Source organism: Ambystoma mexicanum, chromosome 11, assembly GCF_040938575.1.
Source record: "Ambystoma mexicanum isolate Mex_15411 chromosome 11, UKY_AmexF1_1, whole genome shotgun sequence".
NCBI classification, from domain to species: domain Eukaryota; kingdom Metazoa; phylum Chordata; class Amphibia; order Caudata; family Ambystomatidae; genus Ambystoma; species Ambystoma mexicanum.
In genome coordinates this window covers 123,532,969-123,550,273 of record NC_090934.1, presented here as the reverse complement: position 1 = coordinate 123,550,273, position 17,305 = coordinate 123,532,969, and the positions used below count along the sequence as shown (strand labels likewise).

Sequence of the window (17,305 nt, the reverse complement as noted above, 5' to 3'; positions counted from 1 at the left end):
TCAGTGGTGAGGATACTGACAGACAACACAACAACAATGTTTTATTTGAGAAAGCAAGGAGGTACTCGCTCCAGAACTCTTTCCACCGAAGCGCAGAAAGTATGGCAGTGGGCTCTGCAACAAAATATAGTTATAGTAGCCCACCATATCCCGGCAGTAAAGAAGGTACAAACAGATTCCCTCAGCAGGGAAATGGATCAGATACACGAATGGGAACTGAACAAACTTCAGTTGTTGGAGATTTTCAGAAAGTGGGGACAGCCTTCTCTGGATCTCTTTGCGACGAGAGTGAACAAGAAGTGCGAACAGTATGCCAGCAGATGGCCACAGATCGATTCACTGAAGCGTTCTCCTTGCCGTGGACGGGCAAGTGTCTATACGCCTTTCCCCCGTTTCCACTCATACGACGGACCCCGCAATGGATTCACAGATACCGATGTCGAGTGATCTTAGTGGTTCCTTATTGCCCGAGGCAGGTGTGGTTCTCCGACCTGCTACAGCTATCAATAGCGTGTCCAGTAAGGTTTCAGAAGGTTCCGAACCTCCTTACCCGGGACAAGGGAACAGAGTGGCACCACGATCCGGACAGTCTCAAACTGACAGCATGGCTCCTGAGTTCGGTACCCTGACTATTTCATCGGATTGCCGTTGAATTTTGCAAGCCGCGAGAGGTCCGTCCACAAACACTTCGTATGCATGCAAGTGGAGGAGATTCTGCATGTGCTGTGAAGATCAGCCAGGGTTAGAGCCCCTGAATATAACTCCGGAACATCTTCTGCCATATCTGCTGTGTTTAGCGGAGAGTGGGTTATCCTTCTCATCGATAAAGGTTCATCTGGCAGCCATTTCAAGGTTCACACGGAGAAGGCATTCGTTACCATTGTTTAGTGACAGGCTGATAAAGCACTTCATGAAAGGTTTATTTCGCACATTTCCACCAATTAAAAAGTTTCCTCCGAACTGGAGTCTTAACCTAGTGTTGACGGAACTAATGAAAGCTCCCTTTGAACCTATGGCTTCCTTATCTATGAAATTCTTATCGTGGAAGTTGGCTTTTTTGGTGGCTATCACTTCAGCACGATGACTCTCGGAGATACAAGCATTAGTTATAGATCCTCCGTACTTGATTCTTTAAGGACAAGGTGGTGCTGGCGACAACCCTCATTTCATACCGAAAATTCCTACTGTCTTTCATAAACATTCGTCGATTGTACTACCTACATTTTTCGCGACTCCTTCATCGATCGCGGAAAAAGCTCTCCATACATTGGACGTGAAAAGAGCTCTGAAGTTTTATCTTCATCGTACTCAGCAATTTAGAAATACAAAATAACTGTTTGTGGCTTATGGACGTCGACAAAAGGAAAGGAGAATTCAAAACAAGGACTAGTTCGATGGGTCTCGTCGACGATTGCCTTTTGTCACTCGAAAGCGGGGAAGCCGCTGGAAAGGCTCTGAGAGCCCATTCCACAAGATCAACTTCATCTTCGGCGGCGTTGTGGGCCGGGATTCCACTGGGAGACATCTGTCAGGCTGCATCCTGGTCGGTGCCACATACATTTACCCGCCACTATTGCCTCGAACGGCAGCATGCAGACGATGTACAGATGGGACAAGCAGACCTACGTCATCTGTTTCAGTGAGTTACGCCCTGTTCAGGGGAATGTCCTTTAATCTATGGATATATATATATATATATATATATATATCTCGTAATATATCATAGTTGTTGTTATTCTTTTGAAGGAAGCGTGGAACCGAACCGCTGAAGTTTGAAAAAGAAAAAGAGAAAGTTTGTGGTTGGGATGTTATTGGTTTGCATTCACACCGCCAAAATCAGGAGTACTGCTATACAATCTATTCTAAGCATGTGAATCCATGAAAGATCCAATGCTGGAGAAGGGAATAGTTTCTTACCTGTTACTCCATTTCTTCAGCATTGGTATCTTTCATGGATTCACATGCGCCCGCCGGCCTCCCCTACATGCAAACAATATATACCCCACCCTACTTTGGGTGGTTAAAATCTGATGGGAGCCGCGGGGGCAGGGCATTTATACCGCTACGTCCTATTGGGGCATGCATAAGCGGCCCAAAACGACATAGATAGGACACAGAAGTGTCAAACTCTTTCCTATGGAAAACGTCTTTATAAAGGTACCGAGGGTCCCAGGCCTGACGACAGGGAATATTCTAAGCATGTGAATCCATGAAAGATACCAATGCTGGAGAAATGGAGTTACAGGTAAGAAACTATTCCCTTACACCCCACTACTTTAAAAGTTCACCAGCCGCCACTGAGAGTGACAGTGCTAAGAGCATGGTGTTTAAAATAGTCTTTTAAAATAACAGCAACTCCACAACCTAAGTCCTCTTCTGGGAGTTAATATGCATAACCCATCCTTGTCTACCTTTCTAAGCCTGGACTGCAGTTACCTTGTCATGTTAATAAAAGGCAGCTGGTGAAGCTTAACTTACATTTGGTGGTCTACATTGGTGTTCCGGCTCTTTTCCCGAACTCAGTGTATTATTTAATCATTTGGGTGTTGATGTGTGGAGTGCTACGCCTGGCGTTCCCACTGTTTCACAGTGCTTGTACAAAGCAACATGCCTTTGCGATTACAACAAACCCAAACATGACATGATATAGCACGACATAACACAACATATCATGAAGCGATATTATAATAAAACCACATTTATGTCCAAAGATTGAAAGGGCCGTGGGTAAAAAGTAAATATAACTATAGATAAAAAGAAAAACTCCCTTAAAGATATAAAATGGCCTTCTGGAACAAATTCGAAATTTGGATGGAAGAATTCAAATAAACCATAAAGATGGAAAGAAGTTTAAGTCCATCAGGACGTTATATATAGGACTCATCCCTTTCTTCATCCACAAACCTGTGAAATAAATGTCTATTTGGTTTTGTCTTTTTTAATTTGAAATAGATTTTTAAGCAGTTTCACTGTAGTTATCTCTGACATACACAAATGTTTAACATATACTCTTCAATGCTTAAGTCATACAGTTTAAAACATAAAATAATTGGAATTCATGTGCAGCCCTTCTAGGCTTTCAGAGCCAATGATTTCTCTCTCATATAAACCAATTCCAGTCTTCTTCTCTGTGAGTCCATGAAGCTGCAATATATTTTCTCTTTTTTATATTTGAAAAGGAATGCCTCTACAAAGTTTCTTCCTCTCACATTTACGATACTGATTTCTCTTTCCACTTGCTCATCTCTGGGCATGCTCACCACACACCCACCATATGTCACATAGCAGTTTTTCCAATGGTTGGTTGTGGGGACATTTGATGTGTTGCAGTGCTCCAGTTCAGTAAAGCTACCATGAACAAAGAGCAGCAGCATAGAAGTCTCACTCTGTGTGCTTAAGGGCCTCTATTGGCTGGGGTTTAGAGCTGTGGTGGGCGCAGCAGTCCCCCGCTGCTTCCCTCTTCTTTTTTTCTTGCCTTCTTTTTCTTTATTGTTCCGGTTTCTGTTCCTGTTTTCTTTCTTTGCTTGATCATCCTTCCTGCCTTTTCTAGCTTGTGCTTTGTCTGTTGTAGAGAAAAACAGAGAAGAGTGAATCAAGAGACGTAAATATTGTTCTTACAGATTTCAGCATTATTATTATTATTAGCATGAGTGTTATCTTCTGTTAAAAAATCAGTGATGTATTTGTGTCAGTGTGTAACTTTTTTTTCAGCACACTCACAGAATGCCTGAGTTTACAGGCCATACCACTGGAAGCTTACATTCAAATTCTTGGAGACCACCTGCTGCTGCAAAATCACTAAATTACCAACTGTGATTAATATTTCAGTGGGGATATCTTGGCTTGTATCTAAATATAGGACGATTCTGTTCACATAATTTCTTAATTGAAAAGAATTAGACAATAATATGTTTTCAATATTGCCACTGAATTGAATTTAGCTGTTTATTTTCTGGATTCAAGCAGCAGTATACTAAAGTATATTAAAGATTTTATTTCGCGATTTAATGTCGTAGCCAGTAATGTCGCTATCAAATTCTGCTGTATTTTTTAAATATGTTGGTGCACACCTTTGAAATGAATAAACTCCTATGTCCCATTACCTCCCCTTCATATATGTGGGATGCGTCCTCAGAAAGGGGACAGGACCGTAAGCATTCAACGTACAGTATTAAAGTGAAATTAAAGACATTCCAAAAGTGACTGACTTCAAAATCACCCGTAGGAACCATCTTTTTCTCAGGAGGTAGCCCCAGAGACAACTTCCAAAAGATCGAAAACTGTCATTACTGGGTTGCAAATCCTTATTATACACACACGTTAGCCAAGGGTTGAATAGATTGTTGATCCAAAAGAAAACAAGTTGATACTTAACAAAGTCATTTATTTTGCTTGTTTGCAAGCTTTCATAGGATTTCTCCACTTCATCAGGCAGGGATGGAAGGAAGCCTTTGAAAAACATTTCAGCATTACATTTTTCAAAGGCTTGATTACATCTCTATTTCTTTTTCTAGTGTCAATGAAATGCACTCTTTATGCTTAACCTGCCTAGGTGACGAACATGCTGGGTATCTTTGTAACACCTGTGACTATCTCCCACTGTGCATTATGCTGGAGACTTGGCCACTGGAAAGAAGTATCCCGAATAGAGGTGCCTTTGGAGACTTCATCATGAACAATATATAAGAATGATTCCACCACGCTTTCTGCGCCAGTTAACTTCTATACGTTTATTCACTGGTTCATTAGAAAATAGTCATGTAGTGTGTCCAGAATGCAACACGTGTTTCGGCCGGTGGCCTTTTTCAAAGCTGGACAAAGAGTGAACATTCAATATCCTTTCAATGTGTAATTCAAATAAGCAGAAAACAAATGACCCAATATTAAAACAAGAAATAATATATGCATTGTTGTAGATTGAGCATAGAGACAGAGATTGAGGGGGTTGGGTAAGGTAGGATGAGTTAGGTAGTATAAAGAGAGAGAACACGAAAGGAGAGAAATGAAAAGTCATAAGTGAATACATCTTTTCACATTGGGAGCAAAAAAGAACAAAAACCCCTAATTCAGTTACTGCATATGATTTTTGCCAAAAATATATACAATCAGATAAGAGAGGGTTAAGGTAATATACTACTAGTTCTGGTATTCCTCGTGGTGTATTGGTTAAACTTCTGAAAATACTATCATTCACGATCTTTGTATTTCAGCGTTCTGTAATGTAATTAGCTTGCCATGGTCCTGCATTTAGCCATACTAATTAATTATACTAACTTTTTAGACGTTAATGTTGAGACTTACCCATCTGGGTTCTAAGGGTTGACACTCATCGTGATTAGTAGTCAATATACTGGTGTACAATCACCATACCTGTGAATATGAAGAAGAATAAAGGAAGCTCCTCATAATTTGGCTAAGTACATATAATGTTGTATCTATGTGTTTGATTGGCTCTGTACATGGGCGAGTACCGGTCAGAGTACCGCTTACCCGCACTGCCTGCTGCTTCTGCTCCTGTTTGGAGGATCGAACGTTGCACTTTGGACTTTTGGACCTTCCTACTGTGAAGTGTCAGCCCTGTCAGCCCTGTTTGTTTGTGCCGTTTGTGGCGCCAGAATCACCTCCATCTGGTGAACTCACTCAGCTCCGCCCAATTTGCACGGCGATTGGCTGTGCAGGGACCTGTCTTCCATTACAAATTGCGCGCGCACACGGGCGAGTACCGGTCAGAGTACCGCTTACCCGCTTTGCCGCGTTGACGGTGGAGGTGCCCGGTTCTTATAGCCTAACCCATAAGTAAGTGCCTAATAAGGTCGTAGTTGAAGTGGGCTTTGTAAAAACTCGTTAAGAGTGTTTTGTCATGCTACTTGGCGAAACCGACATGGGCTCCAACAGTAAATGTTTGCAACAGCTTTGATGGCAACCAGAATAACTTGCACAAAAAAAAATGACTTTGTACAAGTCTATTGTGCTGACACCATGCCCCTGTACATCAAGGGGCTCCTGTATACCAGCATTTAATCCCATGTGTTTGCCAACCCCAAAACAAGGTGTTCACCTGAATGTACAAACACTTCAGCCACTTAAAATGCATAGTAATTCTGGCTTACCAGTACAGCGGCCTCTTACTAGAACTGTGGCAGGTTTGATGGCCCCTCAAGATCTTTCTGATAATACTATGCTAAATTCGCCCTGTGTTATCCCTCCTCAAGTGGTTGAAGGCAATAATCAGTCCACTATGTCAACTGACTATACACCAGAAGACCCAGACAATCAAGAGGTCTCCCTTTATGCGAGTCAGTGTGAGTCCCCGATATCGATTCAAAATCCCCGAAATACTTTACAAAATGTGTCACCTGAGCTTCCATTATCAGTTCACTCCCTGTCCGCCATATCATATGTACATCCAACACTGCGCCGCCCTATGGCGAGACCACATGCTGATGCTCCTGAAACTCAGTCACTGCTGTTACAAACTACTTTGACAGCAATTAACACCACACTACTATCCTTGTTCAAACTTTTTGAAGTGTTGGATGCAAAAATAACATAACAAGAGTCTAAGTTGGACGATTTATTGCTATGGACTCAACAGGTGAAACTGGCTCCTCATGCCGCTCTCCTCCCAGGCGACGGCAAGCCATGCATTGATCTAACTGGCCATCCGATTGCACTGGAGTCAGCTATTCCCTCTGATGCCCCCCAATCTGTGGTGCCCATTATTTCTCATATAATTACATCGAGTCCTACAAAATTGCCTCATGCCCAACCACCTACAACAAATAACTTGCGGCTGAGTGTGCAGGACTCAATAGTACCTGATCCCATGATGGATAATGCACAACCCATCTCGATTGGTACTGCATCCACAACAGACCCTGCCCCTCCAATTTCTTCAAAAGTCAAGAAGATCACAAGAGCATCAACTCTCAAAAAAAAACAAGAACATGCCTGCTGCAAGAATGACAAAAGCGTCTCTAAAAAAATCACAATGACCCATTCTGTGGTTCCAGATGCCCCAATGATTGCTCCAGCCATTGCTGCTAATGTTTTACTGATAACTGTTGGTCAGCTTCCCTCTGCTAGTCCTGCGGCCCACGAACCGTTGGACAATTTGGTTGAAGTGCTTGGAATGGGGTGTAATGACAAAAATCCAAAACCGATTTTATCCAAGACAGTAGTTACACCCACAGACAAATCGTTAAAATGCCAAATATTAATGAAATTGATTCACAAAGATCTATTATTCTGAGGGCAATGCGTAAAGCACTAGATTCTTATATGGATGAACGTGGCCCGTATAAAAATGACCAATTAAAGAAGCCAGCTTCTGATATTCAACCAAAATCAGTATCCTGGACATCCCCGGTGGTACAACAAGCTAATCATCTGAATCCTATAACTAATGGTGGTCCGAATGTACCTATACGAACTTCCTGCCCGACACCATTAAATCCAAAATACAACCGAGAAAGAAACAGCATTTCGAATAGATTGTGTCCTCCCACGTATTCCTCATCTTGTGATAAATCGTTATCTCCAGCTTCGCTGCTTCGGACAAAAAAAATTCTCGGCAGAGGGCGCTGTGCTCGAGGTCGTGGCGTCGATTGTCCCTCGACGTACTCCGTACTCTGTCGACGTCACCGATGGTATAAGTAGCTCGAGCCGCGCCCGTTGCTTCAGTTCCGTTTTTCCGATCGCTTCGCTATCGAGAACGGCGTGCTTCTATTTTCTGTGAAGAAAATGTCATCATCTTCGACACCTTCGACACCCAGAACTGGGTTTAAAAAGTGTGCAGATTGTGGGTCTAAGATGTCGATTACCGATCCCCACCGGATTTGTCTCTGGTGTCTCGGTTCCAGTCACCGAACCGACGACTGCGGCTCCTGTCAATCGATGACCGAAAAACCTCTTCGTGAGAGTAGAGGTAAACTGTCGATGGGGAGGGAGGCCTCAAAAAAGGTTTCGTCAAAAAAACATAAGAAAGCGACCGATTCTAAGGGATCGGATCGCCATAGGCACTCGAAGAGATCTCGATCTAGAAGTAGATCGAGACATTCTTCGTCGTCATCGAAAAAAATGAAGAGGAGACATAGATCTCCCTCATCATCTTCTTCTTCAGAGTGGACCGAAGAAATTTGTTGTCCGACTAAATCAGATTCTCCCAGTAAGTGGGAAGAATTCCGCAAAAAGATGATGGAGGTTTTCGAGAATGCGGCCTCGACCCCCCCAAAAAAGCCATACCCCTAAGGTCGCTCCATTGGACGACAAAGGGAAGTCCAAGGCTACTATGGCTAAGACCAGTAGCGTCGAGGAATACAAAAAACCTCGAGTCGACGTAAAACCGTCGAAGAAACTTCGAGAGTCGAGCACCTCTCCAGTGCCGGCCAAGAAACACAAATCGTCGAAGACTTTGTCGATAATTTCGACACCAAAACCACATGTGTCATCGACGCCATTATCGAAGTCATCTTCGAAAACTTCGAGGGATTTGCCATTTCCTTCGAAGCAGATGGAAGAGGAAGAAAGGAGATTCACTCCTTTGCCCAGATCAGACTTTTTCAAATCTATGTCTGCAATTTATGAAGAGTCTGCTTCAGAAGAAGAAGACGAAGTTACTCCTTTGGGAGTTACTTATGGTACAAGACAAGTTCCTGAAGAACGTATTGACCAGGAATCCAGAATGAGAGACCTGAGTGATACTCTACATTCTGCCAGTGGAGTTGACACATCCCCAGAATTAGAGTTCGCCAAACCTGATCCTGCAGAGCATGCAGATGCTGGGTACAGGGGTTTTATGACCAGGGTAGTTGAATACATGGGTTGGGGTAATACTTCACCCAAATTTGAACAAGATGACATGACGGATATTATCGTCAAGGGACCTCAGAAGGATCCTGTTCTCCCTTTTCACAGGGTCCTTCAAAGGACTGTGGAGAAAAACTGGGAGAAACCAGAAACCATTGCTGCTGCAGACAGCACTTTTCCAAGAAAATACAGACCAGCTGGATCGGATCCTGAATATTTGAATAAACATCCGACTCCAGAGAGTTTAGTCATTCAAGCAGCATCCACTTCAAAACAAACTGCTTATCCAACTATCCCTCCAGATAGGGAGGATAAAAAAATTGACGCCTGGGCACGTAAAGTTTTCACGTCAGGCAGTATGGCACTTAAGACGGCAAATGTCACCTGTACCCTAGCCAGGTTTACCCATACCCTGTGGGACTGTATTTCGGCGGCGGCTGATCATATTCCGGAAGGCGAGGAAAGGGAAGGCTTCCTGAATATAGTCATAGACGGTAAGGAGGCAATGGGGGAATGCCTCCAGTCTGGACTGGATACTGCTGATAATATCAGCAGATCCATGGCTGCAAGCGTTGTGCTACGCAGATTTGCGTGGTTGTGGAAGTCGGGGTTTGCACCGGATGTGCAAGCTAGACTCCTCAACATGCCCTTTGATGGCTCGAGGCTCTTTGGCAGAAAGGCTGATGAAAGCCTTGAAAAACTTCAGACCTCGAAAGCGGCAGCTAAATCACTTAGCGCCTCTTTGCGCCAGCCTCTAAAACCCTATTCCGGCTCATCTTCCTGGAGGGGTCGTTCTTTTCCATACTACTCCTCTTTTGGTAGAGGAAGAGGACAGGCCTCTCAAAGGGGCAAAAGGAACTTCCCTCGTGGAACACGGGGAAGAGGTGCAAAATCAGCCTCAGGAGCGTCATCTGTACCCTCAGCCACTCCTGCAGCCGCCTGCAAATCCCTCTGAGACCTTGTTACACAAAACACCAGTGGGAGGCAGGATCTCTCAACATCTGAAGGAATGGCGGGGCATTACCTCAGATGCTTGGGCACTGGAAACAGTAGCCCAAGGTTACTGTCTCCCCTTTCTAAAAAGGCCTCAGAATCATCCACCGGGAGCCAATTCCGTCAAAATTCCGGATCCGCTCCTGTTGCAGGAAATTTTAACGCTGCTAGAGAAAGGTGCCATAGAACTGGTACCTGTAGCGGAGAGGAACAGGGGTTGGTACTCCCCATACTTTCTCATCCCAAAAAAGGACGGAGGACTGAGACCCATCTTGGACTTGAGAAACTTGAACAAGTTCCCCAGGAAGGACAAGTTCAAGATGGTGACTCTTTCTCAGATCCTTCAGGCTCTCCAACTCCAAGATTGGTTGGTATCATTGGACCTTCAGGATGCTTACTTTCATGTGCCAATCCATCCAAAGCACAGAAAGTACCTGAGGTTCGCGAATGGCAATTCTCATTATCAGTTTCGAGTTCTGCCATTCGGGTTGACCTCCGCCCCGAGGGTTTTCACCAAACTGTTGGTGGTTGTGGCAGCAAGTCTCAGGAAAGGAGGTATTCACATATATCCCTACCTGGACGACTGGTTGATCAGAGCAAGTTCTCCAGAACAAGCTCAGGAACATCTTTCGATCACCTGCCACTTCCTCCACAAACTGGGCTTCTCCCTCAATTTCAAGAAGTCCCACATGATACCATCCCAGAAACTCCAGTTCATCGGAGCAGTCTTGGACACTTCATCGAGAAAAGCCTCGCCTCCCGAAGTGAGAGCTCTCCACATCCAGCAGATGGTAACAAAATTCCAGAATGCCCAACGTCTACCGGCCTTCGATTTTCTTAGGTTGCTCGGCCTCATGGCATCCTGCATTTTTCTAGTACCAGAGGCCAGGTTGAGAATGAGATCCCTTCAATGGGCACTCAGAACTCAGTGGTCCCAGTTCTCAGGGAATATGTTGGATCTACTGCAAGTCCCGAGCGCAGTTGCTCAGGATCTTCTATGGTGGGCTTGCAACGACAACATTCTCAAGGGAGAGTCTTTTTGGCAACCATGGCCGGAGATAACGGTAGTGACGGACGCCTCACTCACGGGGTGGGGAGCACACACCAACAATCTGACAATCAGCAGTCGTTGGTCTCCATCGGAGTCCAAACTACACATCAACCTATTAGAGCTGAGGGCAATCAGACTAGCTCTGAAGGCCTTTCTGCCCTCTGTACAGGGAAAGAATGTTCTGATAATGACGGACAACACAGTGGCCATGTACTATGTCAACAAGAGAGGAGGTGTAGGGTCACTGCCACTGTGCAGAGAGGCAATGCAGCTCTGGTTCTGGGCAATATGAGAAGGAATCTCTCTGTCGGCATTTCACCTACCCGGAGAGAAGAACACGGCGGCAGACGCTCTGAGCAGGCAGAGCACGGTCTCTCACGCGTGGGAGCTGGCTCAGGAAGTTCTTCTGGAGATCTTCGCCCTTTCGGGAACCCCTCAAGTGGATCTGTTCGCCACCGCGATCAACCGGAAGTGCGATCAGTACTGCTCAAGGGAATTTCCTCAAAGAGGAGCTCTGGGAGACGCATTCGTAGTGGAGTGGAAGTTTCCACTGCTGTACGCGTTTCCCCCAGTCCCCGTGATTCCTCAAGTAATCAGGAGATTGAGAAAGTTCAGGAAAACCATGATCCTACTTGCCCCGGATTGGGCCAGGAGGACGTGGTACCCGGACCTTCTAGACATGTCCATCTGCCCTCCAATACGTCTTCCGCAAAGAGAGGATCTTCTCTCGCAAGAGGAAGGTTGGGTTCTCCATCCAGAGGTCAAGACACTCAACCTTCACGCATGGTTTCTGAGAGGTTGAGATACAAGGATTGGGATCTTCCGGATGACGTAATGGAAATCTTGCTTTCGGCCAGAAGGCCAGCAACAAAGTCTTTGTACCGATGTCGCTGGAATAGGTTTAGTAACTGGTGCAAAGACAAGGATGTGGACAATTTTCAGTGTGGCACCCCAATGGTGCTTTCCTTTCTGCTACATCTAGCTAATCTGTGACTCCAGATAGAAACAATAAAAGGATACCTTGCTGCGCAGTCCATTTTCAAGCGCTCCTCGGAAGAGGTTTCATATTTCAAAATACCGTTAATAATTCAATTCTTAAAGGGGTTCACTAATGTATACCCTCCAGTCCCTTTTCATGTACCAGCCTGGGACTTAAATTTAGTATTAAAATTCTTGACTTGCATACCTTTTGAGCCTCTGCACTCATGTCCATTGAGGCTTTTAACTCTAACAACTGTCCTCCTTGTGGCCCTATCATCAGCCCGCAGGGTTAGCAAACTTTATGCTCTCTCATGCAAACCACCATATACTATTTTTTATAAAGATAAGGTAGTCCTTAAAGTTAAACCTTCATTTTTGCCAAAAGTAGTCTCGGACTTCCATTTGTCACAAAAAATAGTACTTCCAACGTTTTATCCTCCTCCTCACCTGGGCAAAGAAGAGGAGAGATTACATAGATTAGATCCCAAGAGGGCTCTTAGTTTTTACATCTCTAGGATGGCTAAATTGAGACAAGATGACCAACTGTTTGTGGGTTACACTGGTCAAAAATTAGGCTTATCTGTAACAAAACAGACCATTTCCCGCTGGATCATATTAGCCATAGTTGAATGCTACAGATTAGCGGGAAAAGAACCACCAGATGGGCTTCGTGCCCATTCTACAAGGGGAATGGCTACTTCTGCGGCTCTAAAGAGGGGAGTCCCGACAGCAGACATTTGTGCAGCTGCAACCTGGAAAACAATACATACCTTTGTTAAACATTATTGTTTGGACACTGCTTCCTCTAACAAGGGTTTATTTGCAAAGGCAGTTCTGCATTCTGTCCACGAAAACTGAAATGGTACTCCCACCTCCAAAAATTGATACTGCTATGGGAGCCTATCACAAGATGAGGAATACGTGGGAGGACACAATCCATTCGAAGAACAAGTTACTTAACAACTGTAACGTTCTTTCGACTCGATGTTCCTCCCACGTATTCCTCATCGACCCTCCCATCCAAGCACACAGTACAGTTTACGTGTTCTTACACTTTCCTCTCACGAAGAATGTATCGGTCATGGGACACGCCTGGGTGTTCCTCCTATATATATTTCATCGAAAAAACAGAACTGAAGCAACGGGCGCGGCTCGAGCTACTTATACCATCGGTGACGTGGACGGAGTACGTCGAGGGACAATCGACGCCACGACCTCGAGCACAGCGCCCTCTGCCGAGAATTTTTTTTTCCGAAGCAGCGAAGCTGGAGATAACGATTTATCACAAGATGAGGAATACGTGGGAGGAACATCCAGTCGAAAGAACGTTACAGTTGGTAAGTAACTTGTTCTTCTTCAAGTGATAACGGACCGAAAAATTCTAACATCAAGCAGTCTCGCCATCCCATCCCTTTTGCATCAGCCTGTCATACACTAATCTTAAAATGCTGTGAGGGCCCATATCCCACTTACAATTTAAATAGACAAAGCGTTTTGAACATTTTTAGCGATGTCTTTGAATTGGAGGATTTAACATCACATGACATTGCACAAGTGGAATATCTTACTGATGTCTCCACAGCGATTGTGAGATTATGGATCCCCTCAGTTTTAAACACAATATGGCTGGCCAAGAGACCCTTATTCGATATGGGATTTTTACTTGCCCAAGACCCAGATCGCATAGAAAAACGTGAGGATGTTCAATTTGATCAACAACCTCAAATTTATTTTAGTTCCCATGATGACATGCAGACACCTAGGAATTAACCATCAACATCATCACAGCCTCATGTCATTAAGGTACCCTGCTGGAACACTCGAGGCAATGCCCACTTCCATACTTCCCTAAAGCCTTTAGTTGATTTTGCCATAATTGCTCTTCAAGAGACCTGGTATTTGGAACCTCCCTCGTGGGACAATTTTGATGTTGTATTATTACCTGCAAGGATGGGATCTCGTGGACGGCCTTCGTCTGTTTAATGGTGGCTGTTAACAAGAAAATTGGATTTAAAATTGAAGCATGGATGCATGTCAACATCTTCATGCAACTAGTGAAAATTATATGTGATGACCACGTAATTGCTCTTATCAATATCTATCGGAATGCGGCAGGGCTATCTGATGTGACCTTTTTTGAGGGACTAATGGGGCTTCTAGACTTAATATCTAAAACAACTGGTATTACTGAAACCATCATAGTGGGTGATTTAAACATGGACTGTGTGTCTCCTGCTAACAAAACTAAGACGAAGGCCTGCTCCATCTGGTCCTGCCTTATGAGTGATCAAAATATGCGAGTTCTAAATGGCTCAGTAGAACGAGATATACCCCCACACTCTACGTGGCAGCGTGATCAAAGTCAAAGTATCATCGACTATATTTATGTCGAACAATCTATATTTGGTAGAGTAGTTTTGTTCGAGATAATTCCGCAGTCACCGAGTGATCATCATCTACGTTCACTACAGCTTAATTGGTCAACTGCTCCCCATACAAAACAATGGCTAACTCAACACCTAATGGTTAATAATTACCAAAAACCGCCTAAAATGGTCACATGGAAACGTAATGAGGTTTTCACATGTAATAAACAAATCAGTTAGCGCATATAAATTGATTGAATATTCTGATTTTTTAGAACCATTTCGAAATACTATTGTGCCAAACCCAAACGCAAAAATCCATAAGCATTGTTTGACCTTGAAATTAAGTTACGTAAGGCCGAATACTGCAAAGAAAAAAGACAAATCATCGCTACAAATAATGTTAACATAAATAGCGCCCTGAAGGCGGCTAAATGCAAATATTTGAACTGGATCCGTGGGCGTCGAGCTTGGACCTTCCAACAAGATGGTGAAGCCATGCTTACTTCTATTTGGTCAAAAAATTCTGCTGAAATATGGCGTCTTCTTAACTTTCATTCAAATTCATCACAAGCACATGTACAAACTGGTGCTGTATCAGAGGACAATTGGATATCACATTTTTCTGACTTATATCGAGATCCAACTTTTAAGCCTGGTGACTATAAGATCCAATCCACCATTGCTTGGAATATCCATTGCTCACCTTCCTTACTCGAAGAGCTGATCCAAAAGTTAAGCTCATCGAGAGCTGCTGGCCCTGATGGTCTCCATAATGCCATTTTAAAAGAAAATCCAAGATTTTGGCCAAAAACCTTAATGCAATTTTCCAACAAGTGATGGCCCATCGCAAGCTGCCAGCATCATGGTTATGCTCTGTAATAGTCCCAATATACAAGAAAGGTGACCGCTCTAACCCTCGAAATGACCGTCCAATTGCATTACTGGACGACCCCGGGAATTTTTTTTGCAAAATTAGTATTGGCAGAATTTAATCAATGTACTGTATCTAGTGGCAAGCGAGACCGCCAACAATCGGGTTTTGTCGCGGGTCTAGGCACCTGTGTTAATCTTCTAACCCTTAATGCCATAAAAGCCCTTTGTCAATCACATAAACAATCAGTTTATTTTGCGTTTATTGATTTACACGCCGCATTTGATTCTGTATCCCGTGCTCTATTTATGGCGAAATTAACAAGAGACAGCTGCCCTCCAGATATTCAAGATATCATTTGTGCTTTTCATGCCGAAACATCGATTCGCATAAGACTAACACTAGAAGGATTGCTGTCTGCTCCAATTAAGACAGCACGTGGTCTAAAGCAACTCTGCCTACTAGCTGCTGCAATTTTTAATTACTTTATACATGACCTAAGTACGTTTTTTTTGCAGATTCCATCTGATGCCCCAGCCCTTAATGGGCAAAAAATTACCAATCTGAATTATGCGGACGACATAGTTCGTATATCAAAAACGCTGAAGTGTTTACAGAATCGTATTGATGCGTTTAACCTGTATCTATCTGAGAACCAATTGGTAGTTAACACTATGAAAACTCAGATTGTAGTCTACCAGGCTAATCGCCTCCATAAGTTCAGGGTTAAATGGTCAATAAATAACATACCCTTAGAAATTGTGACAATTTATACCTATTTGGGTATTGATTTTGGAGGTTCCATTAAACCATGTAGTCAAGTTGAACGCATGGAGGCAAAGTTGACAACGGCCATTTCACAGACTAAAATTATACTACACATGTTTGGGAAATTTACTGTAAAACCAGCAATAATCTTCTGGACAATGAAAGTAATTCCCTCAATCTTATATGGGGCGGAAACACTGTTGAATTGTAAAAATCTAAATTTTGATAGATTTGAAGCATAATATTGGCGGGCGGTGCTTAACTTGCCTCAATGTGACCCCGGCCCCTGGGTGCGTTATGAATTAGGCCTGATTTCTATGCATGCAATTTACATTTGGCGTTGTTGTATGTTACTCCACAAATGTCTAATGGCAAATCAAAAAGTAAATATGCTATCAATAATTGCCAATTATATGCTATCTTCTGATAAGATCTTTGCAAAACTATGGGTTGATCTTTCTCTGGAAAAAATAGCAAGTGCAAATATATCTATTCACATGCTAATTACTAATGCAGAGAAGTCGAAAAAAAACATGTATCAATTAGACTGGATTACTACCATAGACAAATGTCAAAAGTATTGCCAGCCATGTAAGTTTCGGTTCTGGCCTAAAGCAGTAAAAAGCCCTGAGATTTATTTGTTAAAATTTCCATCTGTAATACTAACAGCAGGGTTCCTGAGAGCACGACTTGACCTATGACCTACTTATCAAGTCCAGGTAAGACGTAATTTGAGACCTCAAGAACTTCTGTCTTGTAGATTCTGTAGGGATTCGAATACCTTTGAATCTTTAGAACACCTGGTCTGTTATTGCACTCAACTAACTGCTCCAAGATTAATGCACTTCTCAAAAGTGATTTCAATTTTAGAAACTGTTGACCATGACATGCGTTGGTCCTTTTTACAGTGTCCTAATACTTATTTGGCACAGATAGCACTGGCACATTTTTTAATGGCTCTGGATTTGGGTAACACTTCATGAGTGGAAGTTACAAAGTCTCAAGCAGCAACTAAGCTGATCGGATAAGTAAAATCTGTGACAACTAATTGCTCCAGCGATCTACAAAAATCAGGTTTTATGAATTAGTTGTATGTAATAATCTTTTTCTTATTTTGATTGTTACCAATTGTCTGATTGTCTTATTTTTAACAATTTGTATTATGTATATATATTAGTTTGTTGTTAAGTGAAAAGTTATATTTTGGCTGCTTGAGTCTGTACATTGTAAATTTGAATTGTTTTGTTTGTTTTTAAATTTAAAATTATGAATTGTATATTGAAAAGTTGTTTAAAACAGCTAAAACAATAGAAAAAAAACAAGATTGGTTCTGTACTCATGGTGCAGCTAAGGGCTCGCGTGTAGCTGTTATGTTGCCTGAATATATGACATGAATATGTGCACATGACTTGAGTTTAGTCATGTTTAATAGTTCCACTTCGTTCTGGTTTATATGGCCATGAT

General features: G+C 43.0%; 1 protein-coding gene across 1 annotated transcript in view; it reads right to left on the bottom strand.

Annotated features, from left to right (window-relative positions):
- Positions 1-2,863: 2,863 nt before the first annotated feature.
- Positions 2,864-17,305, bottom strand: part of RSPO1 (R-spondin 1) — an 829,344-nt gene continuing 814,902 nt past the window's right edge. The window contains exon 7 of the mRNA XM_069622650.1: positions 2,864-3,562. Coding sequence (XP_069478751.1) covers positions 3,405-3,562 — 158 coding nt within the window. The 3' untranslated portion in view covers positions 2,864-3,404. The remainder of the gene's footprint in view (positions 3,563-17,305) is intronic.